The following is a 20,736-nucleotide window of genomic DNA, read 5'->3' as shown; positions in this document are numbered from 1 at the left end:
CAGTGCTCTTAACTGCTGAGCCACCTCTCCAGCTCCCACCCATCTGCTTTTAATTTCTCTTATAAAAGTTACCAAAGATTTTTTTTTTAGATAAAAGCTTTATTATGTTGCCCAGACTTTCCCAAATTCCTGGGTTAAGCTCCTCCTGCCTCAGCCTTCTGAGTAGCTGGTACTACAGGACTGGAATCACCACACCCAGCTCTTATCTGTGGTATATGAAAATAATAAAACCAGTAACAGTGTCTTGCTAGATCCCTTGTCCAGTTTTGTCCTTGCTGGCTCAAGGGAGGAGAAAATACAACTTAAATGATAACTATGGGCTGTAGTCTGTCTTAGTTAGGGATTTATTGCTGTAAAGAGACACCATGATCTCTACCATTCTTAGAAAGGAAAACATTTAATTGGGATGGCTTGCTTGCAGTTTTAGAGGTTAGTCCATTATTGTCATAGCGAGAAGCATGACAGCACACAGGCAGATGTGATGCTAGAGAGGAAGCTGAGAGGGGTTCATCCCAATCTGCAGGCAGCAGGAAGAGAAAGTAAGTCACTAGGTCTGGCTTGAGCTTCTGAAACCCCAAAGCCAACCCCTAGTGACACACTTCCTCCAACAAGGTCACACCTCCTAATAATGCTACTCCCTTTGGGTCTATGGTGGCCATTTTTATTCAAATACCACATAGTCTCTCTTCCATGTGAGAGGAGAAATGGTCCTAAAGCCCCTCCCAAATCAGTTTCCATAGAGCTAAAGACGATAAACGTGTTAGTACCTGCTCTCTTTTTGCAGTGGTCCTCTGATTCAGGAGACAGAATAGAGATACCTCTGTGGGTTTGAAGCTAGCTTTGTCTACATAGAAACTTCCATGGCTAGCACTCAGGAGGCAGAGACAGGTGGATCTCTGTGAGTTTGATGCCAGCCTGTTCTACAGAGTGAGTTAGTTACAAGAAAGCTAGGACTATACAAAGAAACCCCGTCTCTGTGAGACCAAAATGAGCCATCTTAGAAATAAGACCAAAATGCTTTCACCCCAAAATTAAGGCCTAAGATTTCTCCTTTTGAGAACAGGCCAGAAGTTACTGAGACCAGTCAGTTCAGATTCCAGAAACCAGGAAGTGTAAAAATACAGAGTCACAAGGTAGTCAGGAGGTAATGGCTGCTGGACTATGGAATGTCCTCTCCCTGCCCCCCTAGGCAACTGCTTGACCATAGAATGTCCCAACCCTAGTTTCCATAGTGACTGTGTAATCACCAGATGCTCCCATCCGGGGGCAGCCAATGAAGAATGGTGGCAGGCAACCACTCCCTTAGAAGTAATTTCTAGAAGTCCCTAGAAGCGAGCCAATCAGAATTGTACCTGTACTAGCACCCCTAAATGATGTAACCTTGTGACTTTTCCCTTTAAAAACTGAGCTTGCAGACAGGTGGGCGCTTCCTCCAGCCTCCACTGCGTTGGATGTATTGGACGAAGTCCCTGCCTAGGCTTGTATTGCTTTTGGATATCCAGAATTAAACCTTGCTTTTGCATTCTGGCATGCTCGTCTTTGGTGGTCTCTCTGGGGGTCACGATCTGGGCACAACACAAGAAAGCTAGGACTATACAAAGAAACCCTGTCTCGAAAAACTGAAAAAGAAAAAGAAAAAAAGAAAGTTCCATGCCAGTGAAAGCTGCATGCAGCAGTCCCTGTAAGTGCCACAGCTGGCAGAGAACCAATCTAGGCTAGGTAAGCTCGACTAGGTTCAGCTGGATTTTAGTTAGCCAGGGCTGGGTCAAAACTTCTGGAGTCTGACACCAAGTCATTTATTTTATTGCACATTTAAACACAGTAAGACTTTGGAAAAAATTTCCATGTGAAAATTATCACAAAAAGTTTTAGGCATGGCTACATTGAAACTCCCTTGCAAAGTGCATCTCTTTAGCAAAGCTCCTGTGAACTTTTCCACTAGAATGGGTTCTATTGACAGAGAAACAGTTGCTCAGAAGTCAGGGTCTATTGAGCAAGGGTTTGTAATAAGCATAATAGCATACACTTTTGCAAAATACCTGGAACTCCCCCCCCCCCAGACAGGGTTTCTCTGTATAGCTTTGCGCCTTTCCTGGAACTCACTATGTGGACCAGGCTGGCCTCGAACTCACAGAGATCTGCCTGGCTCTGCCTCCCGAGTGCTGGGATTAAAGGTGTGCACCACCACTGCTGCTGCTTGGCAATGGAACCTTTTTCATGAGGATGGGTCATATTGACTGAGAAAATAACACTCAGGATTCTGGGGGATTCAATGAGGGCTAGCTTTACAGAATAGCAAAGATTACCAGGTATTAACTCATCTCTTTACAGCCTTCTGAATGAAAAACAGGTGTTGATTACTTCTGTTAAAGAAAAAAGCCAGTATGTGTTGTTTAAGCAGTGGCGCTTGTAGCTGGCCGCCACCCACGGTGGCCATGCCAACTACTGGATGCTGTGGTGGCGGAAGAGTCATGAGCCATAGTTACCTTTCTAGAGCTTTATTGGGAGAGAAAGGGAGGGAGGGAGAGAGGGAGAGGGAGAGGGAGGGGGAGAGGGAGAGGGAGAGGGAGAGGGAGAAGGAGAGGGAGAGGGAGAGGGAGAGGAGAGAGGGAGGGAGAGGGAGGGAGGAGGGAGAGAGAGGAGAGGAGAGGAGAGAGAGAGAGAGAGAGAGAGAGAGAGAGAGAGAGAGAGAGAGAGAGAGAGAGAGAAAGACCGCTTGGAGTGGGAAGAATACGGAAGGAGAATGCGGAAAGAGAGCACAGAGAGGGCACGCCTGCTTTTAGGCAGGGACGCCATCACGGGCTGATGACATAATTAAGGACATAATCCTTACAGTATGTTTAACAATTCGGTTTTTCTAGTGCTTTTCTCTGAGCCCTCTACAGCTGTATAGTAAGAGTTTAATAGAACTTTCAAGAAGAAAGCAAACATTTAAAGTTTGCATTGCTCTCTTCTCCAATTGGAAGGAAAATGGAAAAACCAATTTCCCTGACTAGGGCAAGGCTTGAAATGAATCAGAGGCTTAAAGGGTTAAAAAGAAAAAAGTCAGATGTAATGGTAAACATCTGTATCCTTGTAGTCAGGCAAGAGGACTGCAAGTCTAAGACCCGACTAAATTACATAATGAGTACCAGGCCAGCCTGGGCAATTTAGCAAGAGCCTGCCTGAAAACAAGCAAACAGACAAAAGACAAAAAAAAAGGTAAAATGAAACAAATAAACAACAACAACAAAACCAAACTAAACAGCTGTCTTTGCAACAGAGCAGTCTCTCCTTACACTCAGCTTAGATTTCAAAGCTGCTACAATGCTAAGCCTGGAAATGGTAATTTTATAGTTCAGGTTGGAGGAACAAAGAAGAGAATCTTTTAAAAGGCTTGTATCTTGTGTTACTGGATATACAATACAAACTGATGTAAAATGTTATATGCATCACTTTATCAAATACATGATGGCTTGTTCTGATAAAGCTGGAAAGGAAAAGAGCCAGTGTTAGTGGCTCAGAGAGAGCTCCCTTGCTGCCTGTGGGAGGATTGTAGTTTCAACTGAGAACTGAAAACAGAACAAATAAGTAATGATTTCCATCCATTGCAGCCTCAATAAAAAGAGAAACAAAATGAAAAGAGAGGAAAGCTCCACATTGAAATCCACTGTTAGAGTCTTCAAAAGCAGCTTTTAGTTTGCTAATGTGTTTTTGTTGCCCTGAAAAGCCTGGCCCCAGCGGCTGAAGGTTTTACAGACTCATTTACATGGTTTTGGTGGGTCTGTTTGGACTTTGAACTGACAAGATAAACAGGACTTTTAGGAAAACCTGGTCTGTTATTTGTGCCCCAAACACAGCTATCTGCCCCTCCTTATGTGTCTGCTTTGCAGCCATGGAAATTAAAGCACTGCATTTTTAAAGTCTCTGATTAACTGATCAAAGGAGCTTGGCCTTGACTCAGCTGAAACCAGAGAGTATGTTCTGAGCTGTTTCTGCCCCAGTATAGCAGGGCAGAAGTGAAAGATCATCTCAACAATAGCACTTAGCAAAGACAGACTCTGTGGGGCCATAAATGATGAAAATATGAATGCTGACAGGACTGTCTGGGTCGTAGACAAATGCTGACAGGAAAGGGCATGTCCCCAGGACAACAGCTGAAATTGCAGTGCTGAATGACTCTAGAATCTGCTAAAAGACAAATGGCATTCCTGGCCTGTGATTCCTCACACACAGGCGTTAGGGAGGACACATCACACGGAGTGTGATCCCTGTACCCACTCCCCACACATCAGACTTGGGACCCTTCTTGGAGATGTCTCTTCAGTGTTGACTTGTGTTTTGTTTGGAGATTAGTTACAGTTCATACTAAGGGACTAGTAGCCTCTCGGCCCCTCTTTCCTGTGACATACACCCCCCCCTAAGGTGTGATTATCCACAGCAAGGGGTTGTATTGTACTTTTCTTTTAGGTTTCTTCCTGGTCAAATAATCAGGACAAAATGAATGGGAAGTTAAAAAAGCTATTGTAAAACAATCCAGGACTCTTTCTGACTAATTCCTATCTTTCCCATTAAATTGCCTAAAGGTGTTTTCCTAGGAAAATACATCTTTGCTTCCTTTCATTCAACTCTTCCAGGCCCTCTACAGTAAAAGTAAAATGATTGGGAAAGCGAGTGAGACTCACTGCTTTTGTAACAATGGAGTAAAAGGGGAAACTCTGAGGGGCTCAGCAGAGAAGAGCGAGCCAGTGATAAGTTTCATTTTTTCCAGAACTCCTCATTGAATTCTCCCTTTTTCCTGTAGAATGACGCCTGATGCCTTGTTTCCAAACTGCTGCTGAGCATTCTATACTAAAACAGCTGCCAAGCCTCCATCACCCATGGCCTCACAGATGAGACAGGAGTGATGCTTACTCCCACACTTAGCACACAATTCATGATGCCATCTACATATGTGGGAAGGAGTGACCAAAGTGGTGGATAAGCCAAATTGATGGAACCTATCTTCCTTCAGATAGTTCCTCTGAAACCAATCAATAAACTGAATTACATGGATTGAAGTGGGTGGCAGGCTCCTCCAGAAACTGATAATCCATAATACCTAACCAGTGTCCATTGTGCTTCATATACCCTCTAGAATTCTGCTTGCATGTGCACCTGTCTATGCTGGTCCTGCCTCAGCACTGGAGGGCATTCAGATCCACTTCAACTTACTGACTAGAGTTTGGCTGAACCAGAATTGATGATGCTTTGGCCAGGCAAAAGAAAAATTTAAGAAAGAAGCCACCAGGTTTTCTAAGACAAAGTTTTGTGGTTAATGACATATGTTTTTTTTTTTTAAGTTTTTTTTTTTAATTTCTTTTACAATACTATTCAGTTCTACATAATAGCCACAGATTCCCTTGTTCTCTCCCTTCCTGCCCCCCTCCCCTTCCCCCCAGCCCACCCCCCATTCCCACCACCTCCAGGGCAAAGCCTCCCCCGAGGACTGAGATCGCCCTGATAGACTCAGTCCAGACAGGTCCAGTCCCCTCCTCCCAGATTGAGCCAAGCATAGCCAAAACCTGGAAACAACCTAGATGCCCTTCAACTGAAGAATGGATAAATAAATTGTGGCACATATACACAATGGAATACTACTCAGCAGAGAAAAACAATGACATCATGAGGTTTGCAGGCAAATGGATGGATCTAGAAAAAAATCATCCTGAGTGAGGTAACCCAGACTCAGAAAGACAAATATGGTATGTACTCACTCATATGAAGATGCTAATGACATATGTTTAAATGGTTAAATCCAGGATCCCTGGAGGTTATAAGTTGTTAAAAATAAGCTTAGGGTTGCAAAGAAAGAGACCATCATTCCAACTGAAGTGTCTGGACAAGGTAAACTTTACTCTTGTTCAAGAGGATGTGCTAACAGCCCTGAAGCAGGGGGAGGGGCTTGGACCTGCCTCTACTAAATGTACCTCCCCATGGGAGGCCTTACCTTCTTGTAGAAGGGAAAGGAGGGTGGGTTGGGAGGGGGAGGCTGGAGGGGCAGGAGGAGGGAAGAGGGGGATCTTTGGTATGTAAAATGAATAAAAAAAATTTTCTTAATTAAAAAAAGAGGATGTGCTAGGGAAGAGCGAGTACACAGAGGCTGGATGTGCTCTTGGTTTTTATTCTAACTCATGTGGTGGCTGTCTTTTCCCCATTGACTGGGGCCTCTTCTCAAAATCTTATTCATTTAGCTAGTCTGAAAAGAACTGGAACCCAGGAAATGCAGAAATGAGAAATGGGTCACTGATACAAGGAGAAAAAGGTCAATGACCAGGCCATCAACTTCCTAGAAATAGAGAAATGGACCTTTGTGTAAACAAAAATTTTACTAAGGGAATGGGGATTAAAACATCTTCATGAAAGTGTGGTGGTGAGCCGGGCGGTGGTGGCGCACGCCTTTAATCTCAGCACTCAGGAGGCGGAGCCAGGCGGATCTCTGTGAGTTCGAGGCCAGTCTGGTCTACAAAGCGAGTTCCAGGAAAGGCATAAAGCTACACAGAGAAACCCTGTCTCGAAAACAAACAAACAAACAAAAAAGTGTGGTGGTCGGAAATAAAAAGATTTTAATTCCTTGTACCAAACACAAGGTTTTTTTTTTTTTTTTTTTTTTAAAGTTTGTTCTTTTTTTTTTTTTAGTATTGGATAGAAAAGACTCTTATTTTATATCTCTTTCAAAGTGAAGTCAGTACTGCATATGGCCTCATCCTGTTGCTAGGCTCCTACTGATAACTGTGCTATAAAGATGCCTTGGTCACCTGGACACAGTAGAACACACACCTGTAGTCCCAGATAGTAGGGAGGCTGCAAGAGGAGCTCTTCTGGATTTCAGAGTCAGCCTGAGCTGCACAGACTGACTTCCATGTCAAAAAATGCCTTGTCCACCATCCAAGAGACAGACTTGGGACTGCAATCCTTTGAAAGGCTGGCATTTGGCTTCCCTTCAGGGATGTTCCCTGTGAGTCTTTTCTGTTAAGGATGGCACATTGTGTCTAAACTACACAAATGGTAGGTTATGCTGATCGCATGCTTACAGTCTGACCACCTAGAATTTTAGTAAACACTGCTGGAGACCTGTTTCGACAGGTATGTGTGGGGTCCAGGTCCAGGTATCATCAATGCCCAGCTGTTGTGCACTTAGACTTATATTCTATGCCTGTTGTAAGAGACATTGCCCAAAGTTTCCCTTTTTAAAAATTTCCTTAGCATTGACCAATGGGAATTTTCATACTTATCTTTAAGATGGAAGAAGTGAAAATGAAGCAAGTTCTCTCTCTGCTCATGCTCAGAAAAGAAAAACTGGAATTGAAACTGTCATCGGTTTTACCCAGAATTGCATTGGCATTTTTAGCATTTCATCATAGCTAAAATCTGTAGTTGTTTTTGAGTAGAGTTTGTATACTGCATTGTTTTAACATAGTGGGCCATATTGAACGTCTCCAAGATATGTTTTCCAGTTAAATCTTAAAACATTAAACATGTTTGTGGCTAGATGCACACAAGGTAAAATGTATCACCTTAACTGTTTTCAGTGTGTTCATCATGACTGTTTTGTTGTGTTGTTTTTCACTTTGCTAACCTCAAATTCTATACCCATTAAATAACAATTACCATTTCCTTCTTGTTCCAGCTGCTGGAAATCACTTTTCTGCTTTCTGTCTTTTACAAATTTTATTACTTTGGGGACTAAATATACGAGGGGTCACATAGTATTTGTCTTCCTGTGATTGGCTTGTTTCACTTACATAATTGCTTAATGATTCATCACAATTAGAGCACTTTTCAGGTGCTGTGGAGGTAGCTTAGTTGGTAAAATGCTTGACTAGTGTATACACAGTCCTAGGTTTGATCTCTAGCACCAGATAAACTGGGCATGGTGGCATACAGATGTCATCTGGGGAGGCAAGGGAATCAAGAAGTTCAATGTTAGCCACTGCTACATAGTGAAATTGAGGCCAGCCTGAGACACATAAGACCCTGTCCCAAAAAAATATTTAAAAAAAAATTCTTGTAATTGGGAAAATTTAAATATATGAAAGAAGACATTTTAGCTGGCTCCTAGGGGGCGAGCTTGGGAGAGCTAGCCCCAACTCTTGCTGGCCATGCAGCAGCTTAGGCTTGGGAGAGATGCAACCCTCTCCTCTGGACAGCTATAGCAGGTGGGAGAGCTGAGCCTAAGAGCTGAAGAGCTGGCCCTGCACCCTTGCTGGCTGCAGCACTTGGGAGAGTGGTCCCGCACCTCTCCTGGACAGCACAGTAGAGCTGGGCCTGATGGCACGGGTGAGCAAAAGCCATCCCACCCCTTGCTGACCATGCGATGGCACGGGCATGGGAGAGCTAGCCCTGCCCTTGCTGGCTGTGGCACTCAGGTGAGCTGGCTACTCCCCTTGCAGGGGCAGTGCTGGAGAACTGGCCCTGGAGGTGTGGGTGAGGAAGAGCTAGCACCAATGGCAAGTGTGGTGGTATTCTAATTGTACTGAAATGTGATTTTGATTGTATGTTAATAAATAAAGTTGCCAGGGGGTCAGAGCTATTAGAGCCATAGACAGAGTGTGGTGGTGGTGGCACATGCCTTTAATCCCATAGATCTCTGTGTGTTCAGGGTCAGAGCTATTAGAGCCATAGACAGAGTGTGGCAGTGGTGGCACACGCCTTTAATCCCATAGATCTCTGTGTGTTCAGGGATACAGCCAGCATTGGAGACATGCCTTTAAGACCTGGGGGGCTGTACATTCAGACAGACAGTGATGAGGCAGTCATGTGTTTGGGTTTACAACCAATGAGAAGGCAGAACAAAATACTTAAAAAGACGAACAGACAGGATATAGCTCTCTTTTGGGAAGCTGGGACACGGCAGGAGGAAGGGTGAGATTTTAGCTCTGAGCTCTGACCTCTTGGCTTTCTCTTTTACATTGTTTCTGTATTTCTTATTTAATAAGATTGTTGGTTACATCTACAGGCAAGAGTGCTGGAGAGCTAGTCCAACCACCTGCCAACTACCACAGACAGGAGAGCTGGCCATACCCCTGGTCTGGACAAAGCTGGAGAGCTGGCCCTGGTGGCGCAGGCATAGGAGAGAAGGAAGACTGAGTAACTCAGCTACCGCCAAGGCCCAGATCCAGGGCTTTGAGTTGGCCCACCCCAATATCTAACCCATCCATGGAGTGTGTGAGGGGGCTGGCCCTGCAGAATCAAAGCTGCAGGATCTCCATGACACAAGACAACAAGAGGATGTCTGAGACAAGTTCCAGTGAAGATCCAGTATTGATAGTGTGGCAGAAGCCAGAAGCCTCGAACCAGTCCAAGTAAAGCTGTTTGGGCAAAAGGGTATACTCTGTGACACACTGAAGTTTCCACGTTGAGATTTTTTGTTTGTTTGTTGTCCTTTTGAGGGGAGGTTGCAGGGGCTGAGGGTAGATATGGAAGGACTGGGAGGTGAATGGGATTGGAGTGCGTGATATGAAAGTCATAAAGAATCAATAAGTTTTAAAAACAGACAGTTTGATAAATTCCTGTGAACTAGTTCTTATTCTAACAATTATCAATTTGCTGTTTTATTTCATATATTCCATGAATCATTAAGTTTTCCCCCAATATTTTACTGTGCAAAGTTTCAAACACAAAGGAAGTTTTAATATCCCTATAACCTAGATTCTATAATTAGTATTTTGTCATATATATTTTATCTGTGCAGCCTTTGCTTACACCTGTTCATCCTTCCATCTCTCTCTTCAACACTCCATAGTTTTGTTTTGTTTTTTAGTTTTTTGAGACAGGGTTTCTTTGTGTAGTTTTAGTGTCTGTCCTGGATCTTGCTCTGTAGACCAGGCTGGCCTCGAACTCACAGATATCTGCCTGGCTCTGCCTCCCAAGTGCTGGGATTAAAGGTGTGTGCCACCGCTGGCCAGCAGCTGTTGAAGTAGTTTTAAGGAAAATCCCAGATGTTATTTCAGTGATAAGCAGTTTACCATATAGCCTATGTATAAAATAATGTTTAGCATAAAAACCATGATCAGGGCTGGAGAGATGGCTCAGAGGTTAAGAGCACTGACTGCTCTTCCAAAGGCCCTGAGTTCAATTTCCAGCAACCCACATGGTAGCTCACAACCATCTGTAATGAGATCTGGTGCCCTCTTCTGGCCTGCAGTCATACATGCTGTATACATAATAAATTAATAAATCTTTAAAAAAACAAACAAAAAAACCCCATGATCATGCCTAAATAAAGCTAATAATTCATTGATATCATCTTATTATCCAGTATATGTTTAATGCTTTGGCAGTTTGTACTGAGTGACATTTGATCATGGATTTCCAGATATCTTGGACTTTCTGCACAGTCCTGGGTCAGATTCTAAGTGGAGGCTGTAAGACCAGTTCAGGCCATGAACTCTCAGAATCGGGTCTCCTAGAAACAGTATCATCCAGAGACCTCAGTATTTTCATGGCAGCCAGTGGCAACTATAGGCAGATTGTCTTGTCCTGGCTGCCAGCTCCCAAATAATTACATGAACACTTATTAGTTATAAAAGCCCAAGCTGTTTAGTCTTGTTTCTAACTGGCTTTATAAATTAAATTAACCCATTTCTATTAATGTGCTTTCTGTGTCATGGCTTTATTACCTTTACTCTGTACTGCCCATGCTGCTTTCCTGCTCCTCCATGCCTGGCTGGTGACTCCGTATCTCTGCCCTTCTTCCCAGCATCCTTTCTGCCTCGAATGTACTGCCTAGCTTTTTATTAAACCAATCTGAGTGACAAATCTTAACAGTGTACAAAAAGATTATTCTACAACAGGCAACTATCCCCAAGACCTCCCTGAATCCAAAGAAATGTGGTGGCTCATGGGCAGTGAGGGGAAACCCAGGGACAGGAGTTCATGCTGTTCATGCTCAGAAAAAATATCCATGACCTGGCCTTGGGGCAGGTATGTGGCAGGAACTGAGATGATTCTTTTTCTGGAAGTGAGCACTTACTGCTCTTGTAAGGAATTCAGGCGTGGTTCCCAGTGCCCTCATCAGGTGGGCTCACAACTGTCTATATTTCTGTTTCTAGGAAATCTCACTCCCTCTTCTGGCCTCTGTGGGCACTGAACACAAGTGGTACACATACAGACAAGCATATACACATAAATAAAAAATTCTAATTTAAAAATAGCGGCTGGAGAGATGGCTTAGTAATTAAGAGTATTGACTGCTTATCCAGAGAACCGACATGGTGGCTAACAACTGGCTAAAATTCCAGTTCCATGGGATCTTAAGTCTTCTCTTGGTCTCTGTGAGCACCAGAATGCACATAGCACACAGACATACATGGAGGCAAACCACCCATACACATAAAAATAAAATATTTTTAAAAATAAAATTTTAAGGCCAGGTATGATGGTGCACACTTTTAATCCGAACACTCAGGAGGCAGAGGCAGGTGTATCTCTGAGTTCAAGGGTAGCCCAGTCAACAGAGCTAGTTCCAGGACAGCCAGAGCTGCCTACTCAGGGAAACCCTGTCTTAGAAAAAAATATTTATATTAAAAAAGTAACCTATTAGCCAAGTAGTGGTGTGCATGCCTTTAATTCCTCCTCTGGCTTCTGCAGGCACTAAGTAAGCACATAGCACCCATACATATATTCAGGTAAAATACACACATTAAGTAATAATAACCTGGGGGTGGTGGCACATGCCTTTAATCCCAGCACAGAGGTCTCACAGAGATCTGCCTATCTCCCAAGTGCTGGGATTAAAGGCGTGTGCCACCACCGCCTGGTGCAAATAAGACCCTGTTTTCATAGTTTTCTGTGCTTGCTTTTTTTAATGTCATACTTCGTGAACACTTTTAACTTTTTTTCAATACACTGTACAATGCATATAAAATAAATTACTCTGTGGATAGAAGTGAAATGATATGCCAATTTCAAAATTAACTTAGTGGAGAAATCCTCAACTTGCCTACAGAAGAATAGAAAATTCATGGAGTTACACTATCCAATTCGTAGTCAGTAGCCACAAGAACTAAGGTATATGATACATGATGAATGTCAAAATTTCATTATGAAAAAAGAATGTGCCTGGTGGTGGTGGTGGTGGTGGTGGCGGCGGCGGCGGCGGCGGCGGCGGCGGCGGCGGCGGCATATGCCTTAATCCTATCACTCGGGAGGCAGAGTCAGGCAGATCTCTGTGAGTTCAAGGCCAGCCTGGTCTACAGAGCAAGACCCAGGACAGGCACCAAAACTATACAGAGAAACCCTGTCTCGAAAAAATGAAAAATAAAAAAATAAAAAATTTTTAAAAAATTAAAAAAAGAATGTACAAAGATCTCATTAGTATTTTTATATTAAAATACAATATGTGGTGATACACTCCTATATCCCCAGTACTTGGCAGGCTGAGGCAGGACGATTGCAAGTTTGAGACCAGTCTGGGCTACACAGTCCTGCCTCTCAAAATTTTAAAATATTGTTAAAATGTCGAGCTGATATGATTTAAAATATATTGGGTTAACCATAATACATGATTAATTTAATTTGTCTCTTGTCATTTTACTTTTTGTAGTGGATATATGAAAAATTTAACTATATGGCTCATGATAAATTTCTATTGGACACTGCTAGACTTGGCAGTGAAGCTTGAAGTAGGCTTAGCTTAACTACAGTTTATAGAACTCTTAATCCACTTATAAAATCCAAAGGTCAGGGGCTGGAGAGATGGCTCAGCACTTGAGAATACTTGCTGCTCAGTCATGAGAACTAGAGTTTAGTTAGATCCCACCACCCACTTTGGGCAGCTCACAAAGCCCTAAACTCCAACTCCAAGGGATCAGATGCCATCTTCTGCACACTTTCCCACACATATGCACCTGCACTCCCACAGACACATACACACAGGGACACATGGACACATAAATACAACAAAATGTTTTTAAAACTACAAATGTAAGCTCACCCATGCCCAGGTCATTGGGGCCAACTCTACTGCTGCAGTGTCCAGCAAGAGGCAGGGCCAGCTTTCCCAGGGCCAGTGAAGGGCCAGGCTGGCTTAGAATGGCCTTCAAGCTTCATCTCACGTGGTTCCTCTGGTCCCCTGTGGTAGCACTGGCCACAGACATCAACATGGACCCCAGCTGCAGCAGGACCACGGACCCAGGCATAGTCCTTGGCAGCAGTCAGGCCTGGATGTCACCAAGGCCCCAGGTGGCAGTGCAGGCCATTTAGATTGGCATTGTGCCAGTGGCTGCCTGATCCCCAGACACCAACATGGCCCCAGGTGGTGGCCCAGACCCCAGGCATCTGCATGGCCTTTGATGGTATCAGAGGTCATGGACATCAACACAGATCCTGGCTGCTGCAGGGCCATGGACCCAGACATGGTTCTTGGCAGCAGCTCAGGCCTGGACATCATCATGACCCAGTGAGACAGCACAGGACACCCAGATCTGAGTGGCTCCAGCGGCTGTGGTGGTAGGAATCTTGGACACCAACATGGCCACAGGTGGCAGCCCAGGCCCAGGCATGGTCCCACTCCTCACTAGGGACATTCAAGAGCTGGCCCTGATGACATAGGCATAGGAGAGCTGGCTCAGCTGCTCGCCTGAAGCGGGTGTCCCCAGCAGCCACGACTGACCAGCTCAACTACCACCCAGGCCCACATCCAGGGCCTTGAGTTGGCCCACCCTAACATTTACCCCATCTGTGACCTGCTGGAGCATGTGAAGGGACTGGTCCTGCTGAATGATACCCACAGGACATCCATGACTTGAGGTGGCTTCAGGATGTCCGAGAGGAGTTTCAGTGAGGGTCCAGTGATGATGGTGTACCAGAAACCAGAGGCCTTGAACCAGACAAATGACTCATTGCAATGAACATTTGCAAGTAAAGCTGATAGGACAGAAAAGTCTACTGTGTGACACACCGTGGCTCCCAATGACATTAAGAGGAATGAAGAGGTGTTGGAGACTTGGAAAAGAAAGAGGAGTGAAGGTTTTTTTTTTGTTGTTTGTTTGTATGTTTGGGTCTGGTTTTAATTTTTTTTTAATTTTCTTTTGAGGGGGCATGCTGCAAGGGTGAAGGACAGATATGGAGGGACTGGGAAATGAGTGGAATTGGGGTGCATGATGTGAAATTCCCAAAGAATTTCCAATAAAGAAATGTTATAAAATATAATAAAATAAAAAGCACAAATGTCAACACATGATCAAAAGCTCACCATGTAAAACAGCATACTGATGCTGATTTGAATCCTAAAGCCTAGGGTTACAGTCCATACAGAATGGGTTCTAGGAGCCCCTATGGATTCCCAAATCCTGAGATGCTCAAATCCCTTATAAGAAATGTTGTAATACTTACTGTGGCCTACGTATATCCTTTCATATACTTTAAATAATTTTTGGATTGTATGTGATACCTGACACAATGCAAGTACTGTCCAGTAATAGGGAATGATAAGGGGGCAAAGCTTGTACATATTCAGTGCAGATATTACAATTTTTTTGCTGGGCCAGGTGGAGCATCCTAAAACTCAGATGGCAGAGGCAGGTAGATTGTTGTGAGTTCAAGGCCAGTCTGGTCTACATAGCAAGTTCCATAACAGCAGGAGGTATACAGTGAGACTGTATCTCATAAAAAAACAAAAACAAAAAGTTTTCGCTCCATAGTTGGTTGAATCATGGATAGGGAACCCATGGATGTAATTAAAATTAAGGACCATATTAAAATGATAAAGAAACAGAGTGAGGAGGGTAAAACAATGACCAGATGCTAGATTCCTTCAGTTTAATATATGGGTCTCAAATTGCCATCTCTAGTTTGACAATTAGGGAAATGTCATATGTTCTTGGTTCTAAAGTACATATTTCCCATTCTAATGGATTCTGGATGAGATTTTAAAGAACAACATGGGTGAGATGAGAGAGAAATCCTTCTGGATATTAGGGCATTGGGGCTAGGTGTCAGGGTGGCCTAGGACACACAGCAAAAATAACAGCCACAGATAGTTTCAGGAAGTAGAGGAGATGACAAATGCCATTTCTGGGTTCCCTTGATGCCTCCTTCTAGACATGTGTAGTGGTGGAAGGCATTTAGTCTTACTTGTGCACTGTAGCTTGGCACAAGAACAGGAAGTAATGTAGACTGCTCCACCCACACCCTTCCATGCCTGAGTCACTTCCAGATCCTGACTCATCCCCCTACTGAGTCAAGTCATAGTGACAAGTTGGAAGAGAAAAGACGTGCCAGATACAGAGAACAATAGAGGTCAGTACTTTTCTGAGAAGAGGAACAGGAATGAATCACGGTGACTCCACTTCCCATCTCCACTCCTCCAGTATCTTGATGACAGATCCCCCTGGGCCCAGGCCAACCAGGCAGGTAAGGGTGGAGAGAAGGACAAATTCATTCAGCAGCTTCAACAGACTTAGGCCCCAGCCCAGCTGAAACCAGAGCTGTGCATCAAGTTCCTTGCACAGAGAGAGACCACTCTTTCTGTAACTCATTCAGGCAAAAGGACCAAGACAGAGTGCTCCTCCACATTTGGATGGAAGACGCCAAAGTTTCCTCCACATGGTGATGTCTGCTGAGGTTTTTTCTTCTGCACCTTTGTGGGGAATGTCTGGAAGCAGATTCCTCCCTTAGTTCAACCCTCACCCATATAGAATCAAGGGAAAAATTATCTTTAGGGACTACCTTGGGAGATGCCTAAAAGTTATTGGTGCTTATTTGTAGGCAGAGTTTTCTTTCTCGCCAGCTAGTTCCCAAATAACCACATGGAAATTTAATATTAATTATAAATGATCAGCCAACAGCTCAGGCTTATTACTAATTAGCTCTTACAACTTAAATTAACCGTTTATATTCATCTACATTCTGTCACATGGAATTACCTCTCTTTCATCTTGCACCTCCTGTTTCCTCCCTGTGTCTCACTGGTGATTCCTCTGACTCTGCTCTTCTTCCCAGCATTCTCTCTGGCCAGAAAATCCTGCCTAGTCATTGGCCAATCAGCTTTTTATTAATAATGAGAGCAATACATATTTAGAGTGTACAAAGATTGTTCCACAGCACTTATTTGGTTGGGGAGGGAGTGTTACACATACACATGTGTGTGATATGGTCTCACAGTGTAGCCCAGATTGGCCCTACTAACTCATCTTCCTGAGTAACTGGGACTACAGGAAGTGCCCCCATTCTTGCCTCAGTGCCCTGATGTATTGAAGACCAAATTGTACCTGGCACATATCAACTGTGTCTCTTTAAGAAAGTTCTATTTATCGCACTGAAGTCTCACTGCACAGGTGCTCCGAAGCTCCCCATTAGGAACCATGGACTTCCCTGAACACCACCAGCGAGGGGAGGAGTACTGGGGAGTGGAAAGCTGCCTCATCTGTCTGATACATTCGAGTGCTTCATGTGCGCGGAAAATTGTAGTTATTAGGAAGCTATAAATTGGAACCTAAGTGTCTGTGCTTCTAGTGCCAGGTGTGAAAAGACTTGGTCAGTTTATTAGATAATTGAGAAATTCTTAACTATTTTCAGCAGAGAAATGTTAATAGTCGAGCAAGAGGCCTAGGACTTTCAGGTTTGGTGTGGGGGCTGAGAGGTGGACGTTCCTGGTAAAAAGAAGGAATGCTTGGGTAGAAGCAAAAAGAAAACAGATGTGTCTCCCTGACAGGCAAGGTTTAATGAGGAAACCTCATGCCTTCCTCAAGCCCTGCCCCTACCACAATCCAACATGTAGCTTGCATAGTTTTATTTGTAAACAAAGGGAGGTTCATATTTCATTTGAGTGTGAGTTTATCCACACTCTACCAATTTCAAAGATAGGGAAAAGTACTTCAACACCTACAAAAATGATTAATATCTGGGGAAAGTTTTTATTGTCTTCCCTTTTTATTATTGTTTGATTTTATTATTGTTTGATTCTCTGTAGCCCAGGTCAGCCTAGAACTCATTACATAGCCCAGGCTGGCCAGGAATTTGTGATTCTCCTGCCTCAGTCTCCCTAGTTACAGGATTATAGAAATGAGCTACCATGTTGATTGCCATCACTTTTCTTTGTGTAGATGGCATTTTTACACGGATATTTGTGTGTACCCTGCATTCCCCACCCCATTTGGGGGGTGGGGTTCCAGACAGGGTGTCTCTGTGATGTCCTGCCTATTCTGGAACTCACTCGGTAGACCAGGCTGGCCTTGAACTCAATAGATCCACCTGCCTCTGCCTCCGGAGTGCTAGGATTAAAGGTGTGCGCCACCATCACCCGACATTTTTCCCCTGCATTTTTTTCTTTAATAGTATTTTAAAATAATCATCCTGTGATGTTATCAATTGTTGGTAATATTTTTAATGGTTTCATAACATTTTAGAGAGACTATCTGTGGGTTTCCTTAATTTCTTAGTCCAAAATTTTCCACACAATGCTTGAAATTCAAGTTTCTTCTTTTACAAATACAAGTATGTTTAAGTATCTTTCAATTATCTATCACCAATTAATATCTGTCATCTATCTACATTTATCAAGAGAAGACGAGGATACAAAAGAAAACGGAGATGTTAAGAGATGCGAAAAGGAACAGAAGGTTATTCCACGTAGCAAACACAGATCCTGGTCGTGGTGCTTAGGCAAGCAGAACTGTTGCCACAACTGCAGGATAAGCTGGGGAGGAAGCCCCTCCCTGGGACTGCGGACTGCTTGGCTACGCCCTCGCCGCTGCGGAGTTTGGCCTTGGCCTCGATCGGTCTCTGGCGCCCCCTGCCGTTCACTTCGCGACCTTCCGTTTCTAGTCCCCCTCTCTTGGCCCCCTTCTCCATTTTGTGTCTCTGGGGCTTTCCCCTGGCCATTCCCTCCCCTGCCCCTTCGAGCCCTCCCGCGTGTTAATTTCAGAGTCCTCTCCCGCGGTCACTCTTGCGGAACTAGCTGGTTTCACTAGGCCCAGAAGGAATGGGCAGACCAAGAGAAGCCCAGAATGGCTGGCCAGCAGGGCCAAGGCTCCAGGCCCCTCTTGGTACTGTGGCAGTGGGAGTTAATCTGGAGCTGTCGCCCGGAAACCTCCAAACTGAAACCCCTGGACTAAAGCAGCTCTGCATTCTGGTTCTAAGAGGAGGTATCAAGAAGAGCAGAACATTTTGGGGTTTGATGATTGTGACATTTGCAGGGTCATGGACTCCATTTCCCTATATACAGGCAGAGGAATTGGGGCATGAGGGAAGTCGAGAACTCTCAGGTCTTCGGGCACTGCGACTTGCCACTCCTTGGTTCAGGTCTCCATAAGTGCCTAAATGGCATCTCAAGATAGCAAGACAACTATTCGGGAGCCAGCAGAGGGGGTTGTTGGTGCTAGGAAGCAGTCTCCTCCCCAAGTCCTTTTCACCAGTTAATATCCCTCCCTGTTCATTTTGCATCCCTTTACCCCATTTTCTCAAATCCAACCCGGTCTAGTCCCAGGGTCTACTCCACATGCACACATACGCTCAGACACTGCCACCAGTGCTGCACAAATCGGGTAGGAAATCATACCAAGTGGGAACCAATTAGCATTCCAGTATCCAAAAAAGAGATAGATAGGAGGGAAAGTTATTCTTTTTAAGCTAAGTAGGCTTAGCGGTGCACAGCAGAAGCTCTGTGAGCAACTACATTGGAGGGGGGGCTTCTGGGAAGTATATGTACATCACTTCATTAAGGGAATAACTGTTCTTTCCATTCTCTTAGCATGCCCTTTTGTGAATCAGCTTTCCTGAGGCATGGTCTCCTGGCCAGGTGATTGACAAACTTAGTTGGAGTAACTCTAAGGGAGGAGACAATAGCATGTAATATTCTAATCTTTGGAGCAAATCAAAATGTCCTGTCTCTGGGTCCCAGGGTCAGAGGTAAAACTCAGATTCCATTCCTTTGGCCAGGAGAAAATAACTTCCCCTGAATGAGCCTCAGCAAAACCTTGACACTGCCATCTTTTCATATGGTATTTTAAATCCTAAAGGGAAATTATGAAGCTTCCCTTTCTAGTGTTACCAGGGAAACAGGAAGTGTGACCAAAGCAGATCATGGGAGAGGGATCCATCCTCAGAAGCATCCAAAATCGAATTCTTTTTTTTTTTTTTTTTTTTGGTTTTTCGAGACAGGGTTTCTCTGTGTAGCTTTGCGCCTTTCCTGGAACTCACTTGGTAGCCCAGGCTGGCCTCGAACTCACAGAGATCCGCCTGCCTCTGCCTCCCGAGTGCTGGGATTAAAGGCGTGTGCCACCACCACCCGGCTCAAAATCGAATTCTTATAACATCCTCCCACATCAAGAATTGAGGCCCCAGAGCTCATGTGCAGCGGCAGCAGTGTTAGCGGCGGCTGCAGCAAAGCATTTGACATGATGTCTCACACCATTTTGCTGGTACAGCCCCACCAAGTGGTCAGAAGGCAGGACTTACGCTATGAGTCTGTGAATGAGTGCACGGAAGATGTTTGTAAAATGTATGAACAACATCTGAAGAGAATGAATCCCAACAGCCCCTCCATCACATATGATATCAGTCAGTTGTTTGACTTTATCGATGATCTGGCAGATCCCAGCTGTCTTGTTTACCGAGCTGATACACAGACGTACCAGTGTTATAACAAAGACTGGATCAAAGAGAAGATCTATGTGCTCCTTCCTCGACAGGCCCAAAAGGCTGGGAAGTAGTTGAGTTGGAAGCATTAGGGGCTGCAGGTGGGAACAGGTGCATACAGCATGCTGTAGTGAACATTTTGTATGATAGTTATCCTGTTTCTGTTTTGTTAAACTAGAGCCAAGATTGAATTATGACATGATCGTGAGTGATCTTTTCATTCTGAAACCACCATTGCCCCTTTGTTTCTTTCCTTTCTTTTCTTTTTTTTTAACTTAAACATTTTTTATGATAATTCAGAGAGAAAGTATTCTTTGCCAGTTAAGGTTGGTTCCAGTCCTGGAAACTGTTTGTATCTGCTTTACAGCAGTGAGTGCACTAACCTTTTGTGGGGGGCAGGGATGGTGACGAGCTTAGTTATGTCCTCTGGGAAAGTCTTAGTAAGAAATAAAAAAATGTTCTATAAAAAAAAGAATTGAGGCCCCTTGGCAGTTTTTAAGGACCCTTGACATCAAGAATGACACAGTAAGCATCCAGACTAGGAAGTTCATGACTGTCTAGTTCAGAGGAAACAAATGATCACTGATGTCTGTCACCCTAGGGAGGCAACAGTACCAAAGACAGAAATTTAGGAAAAGATAGCCAAAATAGCCACATCAGACGTCATCTTTGTATTTGGATTCAGAAATCATTTTGGTGGTGGCAAGATGACTGGCTTTTGCATGATGTGTTTTCCTTTGTTTATGCAAAAAAGGAGCTTAAACACAGACCTGCATGACATGACCTTTATGAGAGAAAAAAGACCTCAGGAAAACAGTGAAAGGAACATGAGAACAGAATGAGGAAGGCCTGCAAATGGGAACTGCAAAGGCAAAAGGCAAAAAGCCAAAGGAATATTCTGTGGTGACTTCATCAGCTGTGATGGTGCAAATTTCTAAGCAGACAAATAAATGAAAAATTTCCAAGTGAAATATTTTTTTTAAGTTCAGGCCCCAACTTTGCAGGAGATGGGCTCCAACTAGGACATAGGAAGGTTTGGGCCTTGGAGGTGGAATCGAAAACAGCTGTACAGATAGAGTAAGAGTGCAGCCAAACCACGGGAGTGTAGATCAACTACAAACAAGAGGAGGTAACATA

General features: G+C 44.0%; 1 protein-coding gene and 1 pseudogene across 1 annotated transcript; both read left to right on the top strand.

Moving 5' to 3' along the window:
* Nucleotides 1-19,361: 19,361 nt before the first annotated feature.
* LOC114704206 (enhancer of rudimentary homolog) lies at nt 19,362-19,673 on the top strand. Its single transcript, XM_037198822.1, has one exon. It carries the CDS (start codon nt 19,362-19,364, stop codon nt 19,671-19,673), a length of 312 nt encoding a protein of 103 aa, XP_037054717.1.
* Nucleotides 19,674-19,797: 124 nt separating this feature from the next.
* On the top strand, nt 19,798-20,553 carry LOC114703051 (annotated as a pseudogene).
* Nucleotides 20,554-20,736: the final 183 nt, after the last annotated feature.

Source organism: Peromyscus leucopus, chromosome X (genome assembly GCF_004664715.2).
Source record: "Peromyscus leucopus breed LL Stock chromosome X, UCI_PerLeu_2.1, whole genome shotgun sequence".
NCBI classification, from domain to species: Eukaryota; Metazoa; Chordata; class Mammalia; order Rodentia; family Cricetidae; genus Peromyscus; species Peromyscus leucopus.
This window is presented reverse-complemented; position numbering and strand designations above follow the sequence as displayed.